Below are 14259 nucleotides of genomic sequence, written 5' to 3'. Positions count from 1 at the left end.
TAATGTAATTGTGCTTTGGCAACACATATTAATTTAATGCCAATAAAGCCTATTGTATTGAAAAATTGAATTGACGCAGTTGCATTGTGGGTAATGTAGGTGCCAGATTTTGAAAAGTAAGACGAATGGTTAAAAACTGATATTTTCTGGTTCTGCTGTGTAGATTTTGATCATTTGTATTGCATCTGTCACTTACTATTAGAATTTATTTCAGTTGTAAAATCAATGAATTATACGTGACACACAACACATTCAGCCTATTTGTTGTACTTTAATCCTCCTTTAGTCAAACATGTTTTTCTTCGTGTTCCTACAGTTGAATGTTTAAACTTTTTAAGCTTAATTGCTCATTTAAAATAAAATTTAAGGGGTTAGCTTACAAGCATGATTTGTGACATCACAAACACTTTTGGAAGCAAATCCTGCTCCAATATTCAGCACAGACAAGGAGACATCTTGTGTCCAACAGTTAAACTCTGGAAATAATTACATATTTATAGATACTGGGATTTTAAATGAGGAAAAATGAGTAGATGATTTTAAAGATTCAAACAAAATAGACTTTTGCAAAAATGATATCATTTTAAGTGGAATGTGTTTTGTACATCCTGTCTGGAGGGAGCTTTAAAGTTTAAATCACACAACTTCCTGTATTTATCCCTCTGCCTTCTTCTTTTTAGCTTGACGCTTTTCTGCAAGAATGGCCCTGCTCTGACGTCATGTCTTAATCATACTCAGGCATTTTGAGGAGAGATCAATTAATGACCAAAGTATGCAGTCCCAAAAAAGTTGAACTTTCAGTTTGCAGATTTCAGAGGAAAGAAAAGACAGTGAGATGCAGCCGATTTGTTTATTGAGTTACATTCAACAGAGACATTCAGAGACATCACTAAACTCATGTTTATAAATCTATAGAGATTTTACATCAAAAACAGTCTGAGCTCAACACAGTAGGCAGCATGGTTGATTTATCAAACAATATCTGCAGGTGCTGATTTTTCGGAAAATATAATTAATTCCCGATGGCAGTAAGACTGAGGGCAGTGAATTAATTATGAGGATTAAACCTGAAAGTGATGAAGTATTGTCTGACAGGTTAATTTATTTTATTTCACAGCTGATCCATCAGAAATCATCCCAGTCTGTGCACAGCTCCACTGAGGCCTCAGTGTAATGGTCACATGTGCTGCTGTCCAAAGGAGGCTTCACCTGACAGAAAATAAATAAATAAATAAATAAATAACAGTAGATCTACTCATTGCTAAGGAAAAAATGTTTGTTTTTTTCTGTTGATGCATTTTCTAAGTCTGATCTAAATTGTGTTCTCTCCTGTGTTTATGACTTGAGAACTGGTGGTAAGAAGAAAGTTTTGCCAGGATAATCTTTGCAAGTTCGCTCATTTTTTTTCATCTGTGAAAATGTGAATCTTTTTTTTGAGAGGAACATTTCTTTTCTTTTTCATCTTGGAAACTGACTGAAAAACAAAACCTCTTTTTTTGTCAGACTCATTTTGTATGTTTTTGTTATTTTGACCACAAGAGGCTGAAGTGCACCAGTATCTCATGATCTAAATAGGACTAAAATCTTTCACGTTTTCTTCCAGGGGAGTTTCAGTTTCTCTGTGCACACTAAACACAAGATACATCTATTGTGTTTTAGCTGTTTATGTAACATTACTGCCATGTTTTTCTTTAGGCGAGGAATATGTTGTAATTGGCACGAATATGCAGTCAGTGTCACAGGTGGAACATTGTGAATTATCAGCAAAAAATAAATAAAAAATCTCTGGGAAATGTTTTCTTTCTAACTCAGTTTCACACAAAAACAAAAACTTCTCTCCAGATTTTTCTTTTTTTTTTTCACATTTTCACAGACGGAAAAAAAAAATGAAGGAACGTACAAAGATTATCCTTTCTTCCACCAGCTCTCAGTTCATAAACACAAGAGAGAAACAATTTAGATCAGACTTAGAAAATGGATCACCAGGAAATAAAATGTCTTCACTTGCCCCTCAGGGCCTCCATACATCACAAAACAAAAAACAATTAACCAAAATGAACATGTCTTACTTTGGGAATAATTGGAGGGTTTAATGTGCCTTTACAAAGCCCATCCCAGTTGAAACCTTCAAACCATCTGAAGAAAAAACAGCATCACAACCTATAAAACATGTTTCCAAGCACAGGCCTGAGTGTTTTCCTCCGGTGTAATAAATCTGTCGTCTTACTTGTGCTTCTGAATGTCCTTGGCCCCATTTCTCTGACTGCCCAGCCTCTCCGAGGGATTGCTCCTTGGTGATGGAAAGCAAGGAAGAATACACAAACAAATAATCTATGAATTAATAATCAGATTGTCATTCAGGAGGTGGTGTAACAGCCAGTGTCCAACACACGTGCAGCATTTGTTAATTTGCTTCCATTTGTTTGTGTGCGCAGTGGTGGGTGGATGGAGGATGTTTTAATGTCTGAAAAAGCATTTTGAAAGAGCTAGAAAAGCGTGTTAGTGTTCACATTATAATTCATGGTGTCTAGTGGGTGATATTTACAAGCACCTGCACAGTTTCTTTATGAGACTGGAGGCACTTTTGCTGAGAGTTTTTGGGAAGTCGATATGATCAATGCCACGAACGGTTGCAGTGAGAATCTTATTCAGGTCAGAGCCGCTGAATGGGAGCCTGGAGAGGAAAACAGGTAACACCTTACAATAGAGGTACAATAAACAACATCAGTTAATGCAGTAAAATTAAGTGACAGCTTAACTAAGGTATTAATTAACATTTAAAAAGCATTGTTGTATTTATAAAGTGTTACTTAAGGGCTACATGTTTTCAACTTTACAATAAGGGTCATAAAGAGCATTCATTAATGACCAATTACAGTTATGTAATGTTTATAAAGTAAAACATGAATAATAAAAAGGTTTCAGGTTAAAGGATAACTCATTTCTACACATTAAAGTGTGTTCACCGGTCACAGACACATATTTGCTAACAGTTATTAAACTGGCAAAAGTCAACTTTTTGCTTTAACTTATAAATACTAATACTAATAAAAAAGAAGTTATTACTGATTGCACAGTGTTATGGCTGTGAAAGAATGACATCATCCGCATCTAGATTGGATTCCTTATAAACCTCACTTTAACAATACCATTCAGTCTGGAATTTTCCCAAAAAACAAAGGCTGAATTACGGCACAAAGGAAGTGCATATTCCAAGAACAGGAAGAGGCATTACTATCCTCAGGTAACGGTGGAAAAACTGGAATAACTTTGAAAACTCTATACTGCAAGAAAAACAACCGAAGAAAAAAACCCCTGCTGATGGAGGAGGCAGAGAAGGTGAAAACGGAGAGATAGAAACTGAGGTAAAACAAGAGTGAACGGATGGGCATTCACTCGATGGAGAGCGCTCCAGTGTTGTGTCAAAGTCTGTTTCCCAGCTGATATGTGTTCCCTCTTACCCTTAGGATTCTTATGGCGCTTTGTGTTGGCTGCTCGAGCCAGACACCAAACCAAAGCGTCAGTATTTGATGACCTGGTGATGAGACTCAACAATAAACCATCTGTCTCCAGTAAGTTACATTGTGTTGCTTTAATGTACCTTTTTTTATGTGTTACAGGAAAAACGTGAGGCTATCACCATCATTACAATCTATAACTGTAGAAATAAGCTTAAAAATGAGAAAAAATAAAAATATAAAACATACCTGTCGCTCAGAAGTTCAAATACAAAAACACCCAGTGACCAGAAGTCCGCAGATACACTGTGGCCTTTGTTTAAGATGATTTCAGGTGCCATGTAGCCCGGTGTGCCGCAGAATGTCCAGGTTTTCTTACCAACTTCAACCCTCTTTAAACATCTGGAGCCAATCTACAAAAGGCAGAAATCACATTTACATTTACATTTGGTAAAAAAAATCAACACACTGCTCAAAATGTGGACTCAAGATTGTAACCAATTGTAGTACCAGTTTAGCATAACCACGTTCATCCAGAACCACATTCTCAGGCTTGATGTCTCTGTAGAGAACGCCTTGATGGTGAAGAAAGGTCAAGGCCTCGACAACACAAGCTGTGTAGAACCTGGTGCTGCATTCGTCCAAATACCCTCTGAAACAGTATGTAGGAGTGTTTGAACAAAACACACTGTATGTGTGATGTAGACAGATGTAAGACATCAAACCCTGGTCAGTCTGAGAAATTGCAGTGTGATGAAAGCTTGGCTGAAAACAAAGTGATGGGACTATAAATATTGTATCAGTATAATGACATAAAGGGCCTCGCATCTTAATTTTTAATATACTATATAATTTCTAAAATACTTACTTGTCTTTGAGGAGACTGCAGAGATCCCCACCGAGACAAGCTTCTGTCAAAATGTACAGGCAGTCAGCGTCTCTGAAGGCTTTATGTAGCCTGTGATCAATAACAATACAGCAAAATGTTAAAGATCTTTTTTAATCGTGAAAATATAATCTGATCAAAACAATCTTAATTAGACAACTGTTTGTGAACACACACCTGACTATGAATGGACAATTAGACTCTGTTAGGATGCGGCGTTCTCTCAGGATGTGCTCTCTCTGACTGTTGTTGAGGATCAGCTTCTTCTTAAGGACCCTCATGGCAAAAAGACACTTCATGTTGCTCTTTAATTGCACCTGTCAGAGGCAGAAGTCCATAGATTACATTATAAAAACATGGAATCTGGAGTAGGCAGCAGCATGTGAAGATCTGCGTCACTCTGTGTGAGCTGCTTGAAGATCAATCCTTACCAGGTCTACGTGACCAAACTCCCCAACTGCTAGAGTGCAAATAATCTGGAAATCACTTAAGGTGGAAGATGAGAGAAGGTCAGGATCCCTCTCAGACCTGCTCACAAGCAAACCAGAGGTGAGCTTATACCTTGTATTTTCTAATCATGTAAATGAGATGTAATTATTGCAGAAAATATTGTTGTAATGCTCCTCACTCGCTGTTGGATTCGTGGCTTTGCTGCACCTCATGATCGCAGTCAAATACCAACCCACCGATGATTTCTTTGAAGGTCCTGAAACACAGACGCACATGAATATCCTGGAAATGTTTGGATAAGCACATCAGTTTATGAATTAGTTTAGCAATGTTTTTGGTAACCCTTTAATTTACAGGCCGTTAATTCTGTAGTAATGTGAAGAAATTGCTAGGACATAACCAACTAAGTATTGCCGGTATTTACTGTAAAGTACTGGATAATTATAAAGTAAAACTAGGATGGCTATCAGTAGGACCGAGGTCCAACAGTCCCCTTTTGTACCCACGCCACCTTAATACCCCTGCTTTTTTTCATCATGATCCATGCATTGTTCCCTAAGATATTAACAAAAAAGAGTGGAAAAACACCCTGTCTCATGACTATTGTGGGCCGAGACCCATCCTCCATCCAAGTTTTGTGGAAATCTGTTCAGTAGTTATTTGTGTAATCCTGCTCACAAATCAGCCAAACAGACACAGCTGAAGAAATGACCTTGGTGGAGGTAAGGTTTGGTCTGTAATTATATGAGAATTAAGCTAACACAATATTTTGATTGTTAAGTATTTGTATCCATTGACATTGCATTGTGAAGACAGGTATTTAACAGGTAATACCAAGTTGTGTGGTCTCTAATTTTAACATCAGCATGGTTAACCCATAATCACCCTTCCACTGCCTGTAAAGTATAGTGCGCATTGTTTCTCTGAAACATATGGGTAGTTTTAACATAAATAAAAGCATTGTAATAACATCTTTAGCTGTAATTGCTTTCCCACGGCCTGGGTAGCCTGCCTGGTAACCCATTTGGATGAAATATGTAAATGTTATTGAAATACAAAATGGAGACCAGGTACCATAAAATGTCACTGTTGTTCCCTTTCCACACAACCAGTGAAGAGTTTGTAAACACCAGGGAACTTCACCTTAATTAAGCCTGCTACGACCTTTAAATGGAAATATAATTCATATTCATGTTCCCAGGCCTGGGACGAAAAACATCTGTTTTTAACCATTTTAATGACTGCCTTGCTTACATTAAAACATCTGTACATTCACAAACTGAAACTAAATGGGTTAACTACAGTGACAGTTACATTTACACATCATTCTTTCGGGACACAACTATTGCAGTGGCTACCAGGCTTCTTGGTCTTCTAATAAGGAAGGTAAGACTATGGAAATTACAAATACATTAAGTTTATTTTACTGAAAGAGCTCTGCTTTGTTGTGGAAACTTACTGCTGCATTTGTTTTGTGCAGCAACAATGCTGACATGTCGACAGTTAAAATATGCGACCAAACATCAGTAATTACCCAGTACTTCCAGTAATTCTACTATTTGTCATTTCTAATTTAACAGATTTTACTTCTGTTATTTCTCAGCAAGTTTATTTACATTAAATTAAAGGGTGAGCACATTTTCTATGCTGTGAATTTTAACAGAAAAAACTCCACTTACTCTCTGTCTATGACCAAGCATGTAACTTCACCAGCAGCGATCACATTCACAGTCCGAACATCCTCTCTGCAGACAGAGGAAATCACAATGTTATCAATGCAAAGAACACCATGTGAAAAGACAAAAGTCATTCATGTCATGCTGGCACAAATGCCACCTCTTACCATCACTGCTGTTTTCATAAAAAAGCTCCTGTACCCTCTGTATAATTTCCTCTCAAAGTGCATGATTTCCTTCTTACCCCCACAGAGCCTTTTCTCCAAACCACTGTCTCTCAGAGAGCTTAGACAGGACTATCTGCTCTTCAAGGCCGGGCTTCTTTTCTGTCATTTTCACCTGGTGAATCCAAGGGGGGAGAAGAAATGAAAAGGAGGTAATGGTGGACAGTCATGTAGAAAAGCGCCAAAGTCAATTATCACCATCACAAGGCAATTTCTTAAACTGCTCTGACATTTTGTCCTCCACAATCTAAATCTTTTCCTCTGAAAGCCTCATTTCATCTGAGCAGCAGGCAGAGAGCAGAACACTTTACCTGGCCTTTGCTAATGATATAAAAGGTGTCTCCTGTGGCACCTTGTCGAATGATGTAGTCACCTTCAGAGTAGTGTGTCTATGGAACATAAAGGACAGACAGAAGAGCACAGAGTGGAAAAATAATTTATAGAGAGGATGAAAAGGGAGAAAGAAAAGGAAGCATCTCTCAAAGATGAGTGTTTGTAACAATGGAGGATTATGTCTGATTCACCTGCCTGTTAACTGATGCAACACAAGGAAAGCTCATAATAGAAAATACAGAGGGACTGCCTGTAAAAAGAATAATCATGTTTACACGCGTTCTGTCTGTGTGCACAAGTAATCTACGAGCTGGATTCTGTTTGATGGGTACACAATCTTGTGCTTGACCACTGAATCTGTACCTCCTCCATGAGATCGGACATTTTCATGATGACATCCTCTGGCAATGACTGCAGGAAGGGAACGCTGCAGACACACAGGTACAAAGAAGGCATGCTCAGATCTCATTCACTGTTTAAAAAGGGTTGGATTTGATGTTTCTGGCTGTCAGAGCACATTCAGAAGCATACTGGGCAGTGTTAAAGGCCTAAAAGCAGCAGTGAAACAACATGACCCTGGTGATATTGTGTTGAAGCCACGAGAATACAAAGCAGCTTTCTGTGTCAAATCAAGTGCATTGGCCTGATGTTCACCTGCTAAGCAGCTCCATTGAATGTGAAAGGCTGTTGAGACCACTCTGCATAAGTATGGTCTGGTAGCTCTTGCGGTCAATAACCCACAGCTTGCAGTCCGTTTGCGCTACAGATCAAAAGACAGAGGCAGAGGAAGTGAAAAAGGTTGCGTCAGTGACACTGGTTCTCAGGTGCAAACACAATCATAAAGGAAGTATTGACACGTTATTCAAAAAGAAAAAGGGAAAAGGTCATGCAGACTATATCTGATATTATCTCTACTGAGTTGCCTGTATGCCCTCAGGTATTGGTTTACTTCCACCTGAGTTAAAACTGACAGGTGCAAATTAAAGATCTGGTCACTTCGGGCTAAACAACCGTGTTGCAAATAGAGCTGCAGCATCGACATCACAATGTGTGCATGTACAATGTCAAGTAAGGCAAATTACCTCCAACATGTCCTGCTGCTACTCCTAAATGCTTGATATAAAAGGAAAACTTGCAAGGTTTTCATTTTCCATGACTAATCGATGAGAGAAGTCTTCTAATCTTACATAATTTAGCCTGAGTGGGTTCTTGAATGCATCAGAGTTTTGCTTGTGAGTGACGTGCAGGCTCAGCATGCACAGCAAACATTCTCTGATCATTCTTGATCAATTAATCAACCAGAGCAGGGTGTACTTTGGTTGTTTTGATAAGATGCACCCCCCTACAAAATCACCCCAATCTTTCCAGTGTGATTCATTATTTTCAGATAGAGCTTTTGAAGTCATCCAGTGGTCCACAATATGTTTAGCAGAAAACAAAATATTGCAATGTCAATTTTTCTCCACATAGTGAAGCTCGAGCCCTCACTACATTTTGGAGGCAACTATTGTACTTTTTACATCACTACATTTATTAGATGACTTTAGTTACTAGTTTCTTTGTAGATTGTATGTTGCATCACCAAAGTTCACTCTTACCAAAGTAATATTTCACATGATAGCTTTCAGTTTTACTCAATTATGACCTTTGATTAGTTTTTGTACACTGCTGATCACAAAAACTTTGTGTTATTTTAGGCTATATGTAAGTGGTAAGTAATCTACAATAAGTTTAAAATCTTTGGTCATTTTATTTACATTATATATACATACATACATACACACACACACACACACACACACACATATATATATATACACATATGTATTTCCATTCCTTTTTGTGTGTGTGTGTGTGTGTGTGTGAGCTTTATAAGTGTACTTGTTGCATTCATTATGGAAAAAACTGATCACTGAGTATTGAAGCAGCTCTCAAAGACATGTTCTTTGTGGCGGATGTGGATGTGCACTGCAGGATCAGTTTACAGCCTGCAGAGCAGACAGTTAGCAGTCTATTAGAAATGAAGATAATGTAGAATAAAAGGAAATGTGCTTATTTTCCTTACAGAGAGGGACTTTTAATATAGATCTAATCGCATTTCCTTAACTATTATTTCCCTCTTTCTCTATAATAGAGCTTGAAAGAGGCTGTTGTAAATTAATAATGACCCATATTGATTCGTTCGCTGAAGCTTCCTGCAAATGGAAGTGGACAGTCTAATTAGATCCACCATTGGATAATTTGGAGCAGCACTGATGTCTCAATTGTGGTTTATCCAAATGGGCAATTTGGATAAACCACATAGGTTTTCACTTCAGCACCTCATGATATCCAAACCGAGCTTCATTTGGATCCGAACGTCGTGCAGGATATTTTTAATTAGTTAAAATTAATTAAGACACTGCTCTCAACGGAGGATTTTCTGGCATTTTCTGCAATAAATCCTTTGCCACCCTGGACTTTCATGACCTGTTGATGAATCCCCATCTCCACCTGCACCTTTATCACTGTCACAATAGAAGAGAGCACAAGCCTTATTGATGGTCTCAGATGGCAACAATGAGGAAAAAAAGTAATTTCAGGTCAGGCAGGAGATAAATACAGCAGGCCCTGGACAGATCCAAGCGAAGGGTTGACAGAAATGGACACAGAACAAAGGACAACAGACTGCCAACATGGGCTGAGCATTGTTACCGGAGACCACACATATACTAAATTGGAAAGGCTGACTGGATGCAAGATAAAGAAAGCGGTAAAAAAAAGAGGGAGGGATGAAATGATTAGAGGCAAATAAAAAGGATTTCTTCAATTTAAACTGATCCTGGTTGTTTCCACAGCCTATTTATTTGTGAAACCAGGTCAGATGCACGGGGCGACGGCTGAGAAAGTTTTCCCACAGGGCTCAGAGGCTGGACGGAAATGACAGCACAAGAATATCACAAATTCTTCACACAAGAAATGTATATATGATGGGTTATGATCCAACCATGAGAGGAAGTGAATCGAATACAAAAAAAAAATTCTTTGTGAAGAGAAGTGGCAGTCAGACAGTTGAGTTATCCAGTAAAGCAGAAAATGTTTTAAATTCCCCACATCTCTGAGAAAGCTGTTTGAAGTTGCAGTGTTGTCTAAGATCTCAAAAGCTCTTTGATTTTAAATTCAACAGACATCTTCTGTCTAAGACCACTGCCAGGAATCCGCCTGCTTGTGATATTTTCTTAAACAAGAATTATTTATTATCCCACGTAATCAGATTTAATTACGCTGAAATTCCACCACTGTTTTGGTGAGATAGATCTCCAGTGATTTGCCAAAATTAGACAATTTTTAACTTGACGGACACACGCTTTCATCACGAGCCGCTGAGATTATTGCAACTCTCTTTCTACTCGTCTTCACACAAATGCTTTAAGAAAATTATAGATAACTCAGGATGGTGCAGCCAGGATTTTGAAAGTGGAAGGCAAAGGATGGATTTCATTGTACGGGGAAACTATGACATCAAACGCTTTGACTTGACTGGAAATATGAGCCACTGAATCTCATTTAATGTCCCAACAGGAACTCTCAGATCATCCACCACCTTAAGAAGTGTCCCACAAGATATCTGGGGAGGCTGCTGTCAGTCTTCATGGCCCTAAACTGTGGAACGCCCTCCCCTTGGATCCTCTTTGAATTTAAAACTGTTTTGTTTGTCTGTTTTTTTCATCTAAACCTGTTTTGCTAAAGTGGAAATCGACAACTTTCCCCCAGAGCTTTTCTAAGTGGTATTATTCTTGGCGTCGCTGTTGCAAAGACAACTGGATTGTTTCCGTTTTCCCCAGAGACGCAAATAACAACAAGACAGGACAAGACGTGAGTTTATTTAATCATTTAGTCGGTAATAGAAATGGATCGCCAGTTAACCTTCCTTTTCCCGGGTGGCCGCATGTTTACAGGGAACCAATGTAAAGGCAAATGGTTTCATTATTCTATATCCATCATATTGTGCTGTCAGCATTTACTTCATAATGATCAGTGAAGAAGAAAACGTGTTGATTGCCAGCTGAAGCACTTTGGGCAGCATGAAAGGCACTATACCAACACAACTGCCAGAAAAAATGTTGGCATTGTACATAACCACAGATATGATCAAAACTTTACATTTCTTTAGGTTAAGGTCACAATCTTGTGTTGTGACAACGCTGTGCTCATGATCTGGTTAGATTGAGGCACAAAAAACACTTTAAGGTTAGGAAAAGATCAAATATTGCCTTAAAATACAAGCTTTGGTCATCACAACGGCTAGAGATGTCACGAGGTCTTATTAAAAACAGCCGGTAAAAACACACGGCACCATAAAAATATCCTGTGGTTTCACACTTTCACGCACAAATGTTGAACACAGTCTTGAACTGCGGTCACTGGCTTGCCAGCTTCTCGGCTGTACCTCCACCACCATCCCCTCCCCCTCCTGATACGACAGTCCGGTCATAAATATGTAATGTGAAACTGATGTGACACATTTTGTAGGAATGTCAACATGGTACGTGGGCTATGACCAACCAAATGTGAACATATCTGTGGTTTGCAGAAATGTTAACCCCCAACATTTTATTCTGGTGACTAAGCTGGCTATACTAAAGAGCACATATATTTTTATTATCCTTGTTCTTATCTGCATGCAAGTCTAAAACCAAGACGCCAACACAATGCTGTGATACCTGACACTGAGAAGGTGTGGGTGCAGTTGTAGAGGAGAGCCAGCTCCCCAAACACGTCTTCTGGCTCCATTGTGAGAAGCTGCACTCCATCTTTCGTCACATCCAGCCTCCCTTCTGTTAATAAACACACAGCCAGTGAAGAAACATTGCACGTACATAAATAATACATAAAGCTGTCACATTGTGTGTTTTCCTGTGAAGGACTCTGTCAAAGACCTTCAGCTGTCATACTGTACAAACAACAGATACGTAATCATCCCTGTGCCGAACCTCTCGCTGGGTAGGGTGACAAGAAAAATAGGGAACTGTCGCTCTGCGTTAGCTGTGACATTACAAATACATCCAAGATTCCGGAGGACAATCAAGCACTGATGAACTCGCAATCGGGGCGGAGAAGACCCTCTTTTCTCCTGTCTTTTATATCAGGCTGACATTACAAAACAAAACATCAATGTGGGTCACTGGTTATTCCCCAAAGTGCCTCCTCTTTTCTTGCTCAGACATGTGGTTCTCACATCACTGGGTTTGAGAGCAGTGTCAAATTACTGTCTAATCGAACTGTGAGCCAGCACTGAGAAGAGTGATAAACAAAGATAAGATAACCCTAATCATTTCATCGGGCTGTCATCTCAAGGAAAAGTTAATATGTATCCTCGAGCGTGATTAATGTGAGCAATTGTAAGAGGAAAGTGATTTACCTTCTAAAACATAAGCCTGAGCCCCGTTGGTCCCCTCCTGAATGACATAGCAGCCTTGATTGATGGGGGTTGGGTACATACAGGCTGTGATGGCTCTGATTTCTCCTTCGTCAAGGTTCTTCAACAGGTAATTTTTCAAGAACGCTGCTTGAATCAGCCTCTGAGACCTGAGGGCATGAAGGCAGGATGCGACATTTAATTTTTTATCGATTTTGAATCATGTAGAAAGCCTTGAACATTTGAGGGCTGTTCTCTTTTTTTTAATGCAGCAGGTGGGAACATTGTGTGATCTTACTCCAGGCTTTTGTCACAGCTCCTGTGTGAAACCATGGCCAGGGTCACCGGGTCCAGAGTGACGGGCTCAGAAATGACTGTTTTCCTCTTTGCTTTCTGCTTGTCCTCAATCTGAGCAGAGCAAACTGCAGGAAAAGCACACAAAAGGGCAGGTTTATCTCTGGCACTACATGGGGCTGCTTTCAAATAACGACATATAAAAGCACTATATTCTGTACCTGCGCTGGCTGCAGAGGTTCCTGGGAGGGAGACGGTGGCTCTGTAGCGATCCAGTTCTTCCTGCAGCCTCCGGATGAGTTCATCCTTCGTGTCCAGCTCCAGTTCCAACTCATCGATTAGTGTGTCCCTCTGGCGGAGCTCCTCAATCTTAAGTTGCAGGGCAAATTGGAGGTCCCGAAGTGTCCCCATTACCTGCGAACATCAGGTGACCAAACACAGAAAGATCTCTCTCTCAGTGTACATGTAGAACCGGTCCAAATATACAACATGTATGATTTCTGTGTGATTTTGAACAGAAGATGGAAGTAACAAAGTACAAATACTTCATTACTGTACTTAAGTAGATTAGTTTACTTCATTTGAACACAAATATCTGTAATTTCTACTTACACTTTCAAAACAGGCTCGTTACTTTAGTTTGAATGCATTTGAGGGGAATCATCGATTATTTTAGTTTACGTCATTGCACACCGCCTTCCCAACATCACAAGACACAGTGCAAATCACGCGTGGCAGATGCAGCAAGACGAAACCAGAGGGAAACAGACAGGGAGGGAGACTGGAATAGGGAGAAAAGGCATGTTAGTGTCTCGTATTTAGATCCTGCAGCCATCTGCCTGGACTTTATTATTTTCTCAGTTTGTTGATGTGCTCACTCAACAATTAGCTATCTTTCTGGCAGCTCAGACAAATCTCCCTGATCCTACCTTTAGTTTTAATGGTCTTTGAATTATATTAATATAGCGTGTCGGTCAGTTAGCTTTGCACAGAAATGGTTGGTAGAAATGTCCTTCAGAGGGATACTTTTTACTTTTATACTTTGAGTACATTTCAGAGCCTGTACTTTATTACTTTTACATGAGTGAATACGTTGAGAGTAGAGTATTTTTTACAAAAGAATATCTGAACTTCTACTCGAGTAAAGAAAGCAAGCACTTCTGCCACCTCTGCCTGCAAGCATCAGACATAAAAACACAGCAGAACATAGAGTCGGTCCAGCTGGACTAAATGTATGATTTCTGTCTGATTTTGAATTGGACTTTGTCTACTTTTGTGGCTGCAATCTTATTTAACTCAAAGCTCGGCAACCCTTCTCTCAATCGACTGCATCTCCTCCCCTGATTACATAAATTAATATTACTAATATCAATCATTTAAATGGGGAATCAATAAAGTATAATGGCTTCTAGTCAGACTAGAACACACAAGAGAGCTTGCTGTGTGCATCTTACACACACTGTATCCTTATGATTGCTGATAGATAGATAGATAGATAGATAGATAGATAGATAGATAGATAGATAGATAGATAGATAGA

General features: G+C 39.2%; 1 protein-coding gene across 1 annotated transcript; it reads right to left on the bottom strand.

Moving 5' to 3' along the window:
• Positions 1-1044: 1044 nt before the first annotated feature.
• Positions 1045-13374, bottom strand: prkg1l (protein kinase cGMP-dependent 1, like). The gene is made up of 20 exons (XM_073466757.1): positions 13332-13374; positions 12941-13133; positions 12724-12847; positions 12429-12595; positions 11731-11844; positions 7682-7787; positions 7391-7454; positions 7006-7083; positions 6715-6809; positions 6474-6539; positions 4973-5050; positions 4776-4872; positions 4522-4661; positions 4327-4416; positions 3969-4110; positions 3708-3871; positions 2552-2674; positions 2228-2290; positions 2070-2136; positions 1045-1209 (listed from the first exon to the last, which is right to left on the bottom strand). Exons 2-20 carry the CDS (start codon positions 13128-13130, stop codon positions 1126-1128), a joined length of 2052 nt encoding a protein of 683 aa, XP_073322858.1. The 5' UTR covers positions 13131-13133; positions 13332-13374; the 3' UTR covers positions 1045-1125.
• Positions 13375-14259: the final 885 nt, after the last annotated feature.

Source organism: Pagrus major, chromosome 5 (genome assembly GCF_040436345.1).
Source record: "Pagrus major chromosome 5, Pma_NU_1.0".
Lineage (NCBI taxonomy): Eukaryota > Metazoa > Chordata > Actinopteri > Spariformes > Sparidae > Pagrus > Pagrus major.
This window is presented reverse-complemented; position numbering and strand designations above follow the sequence as displayed.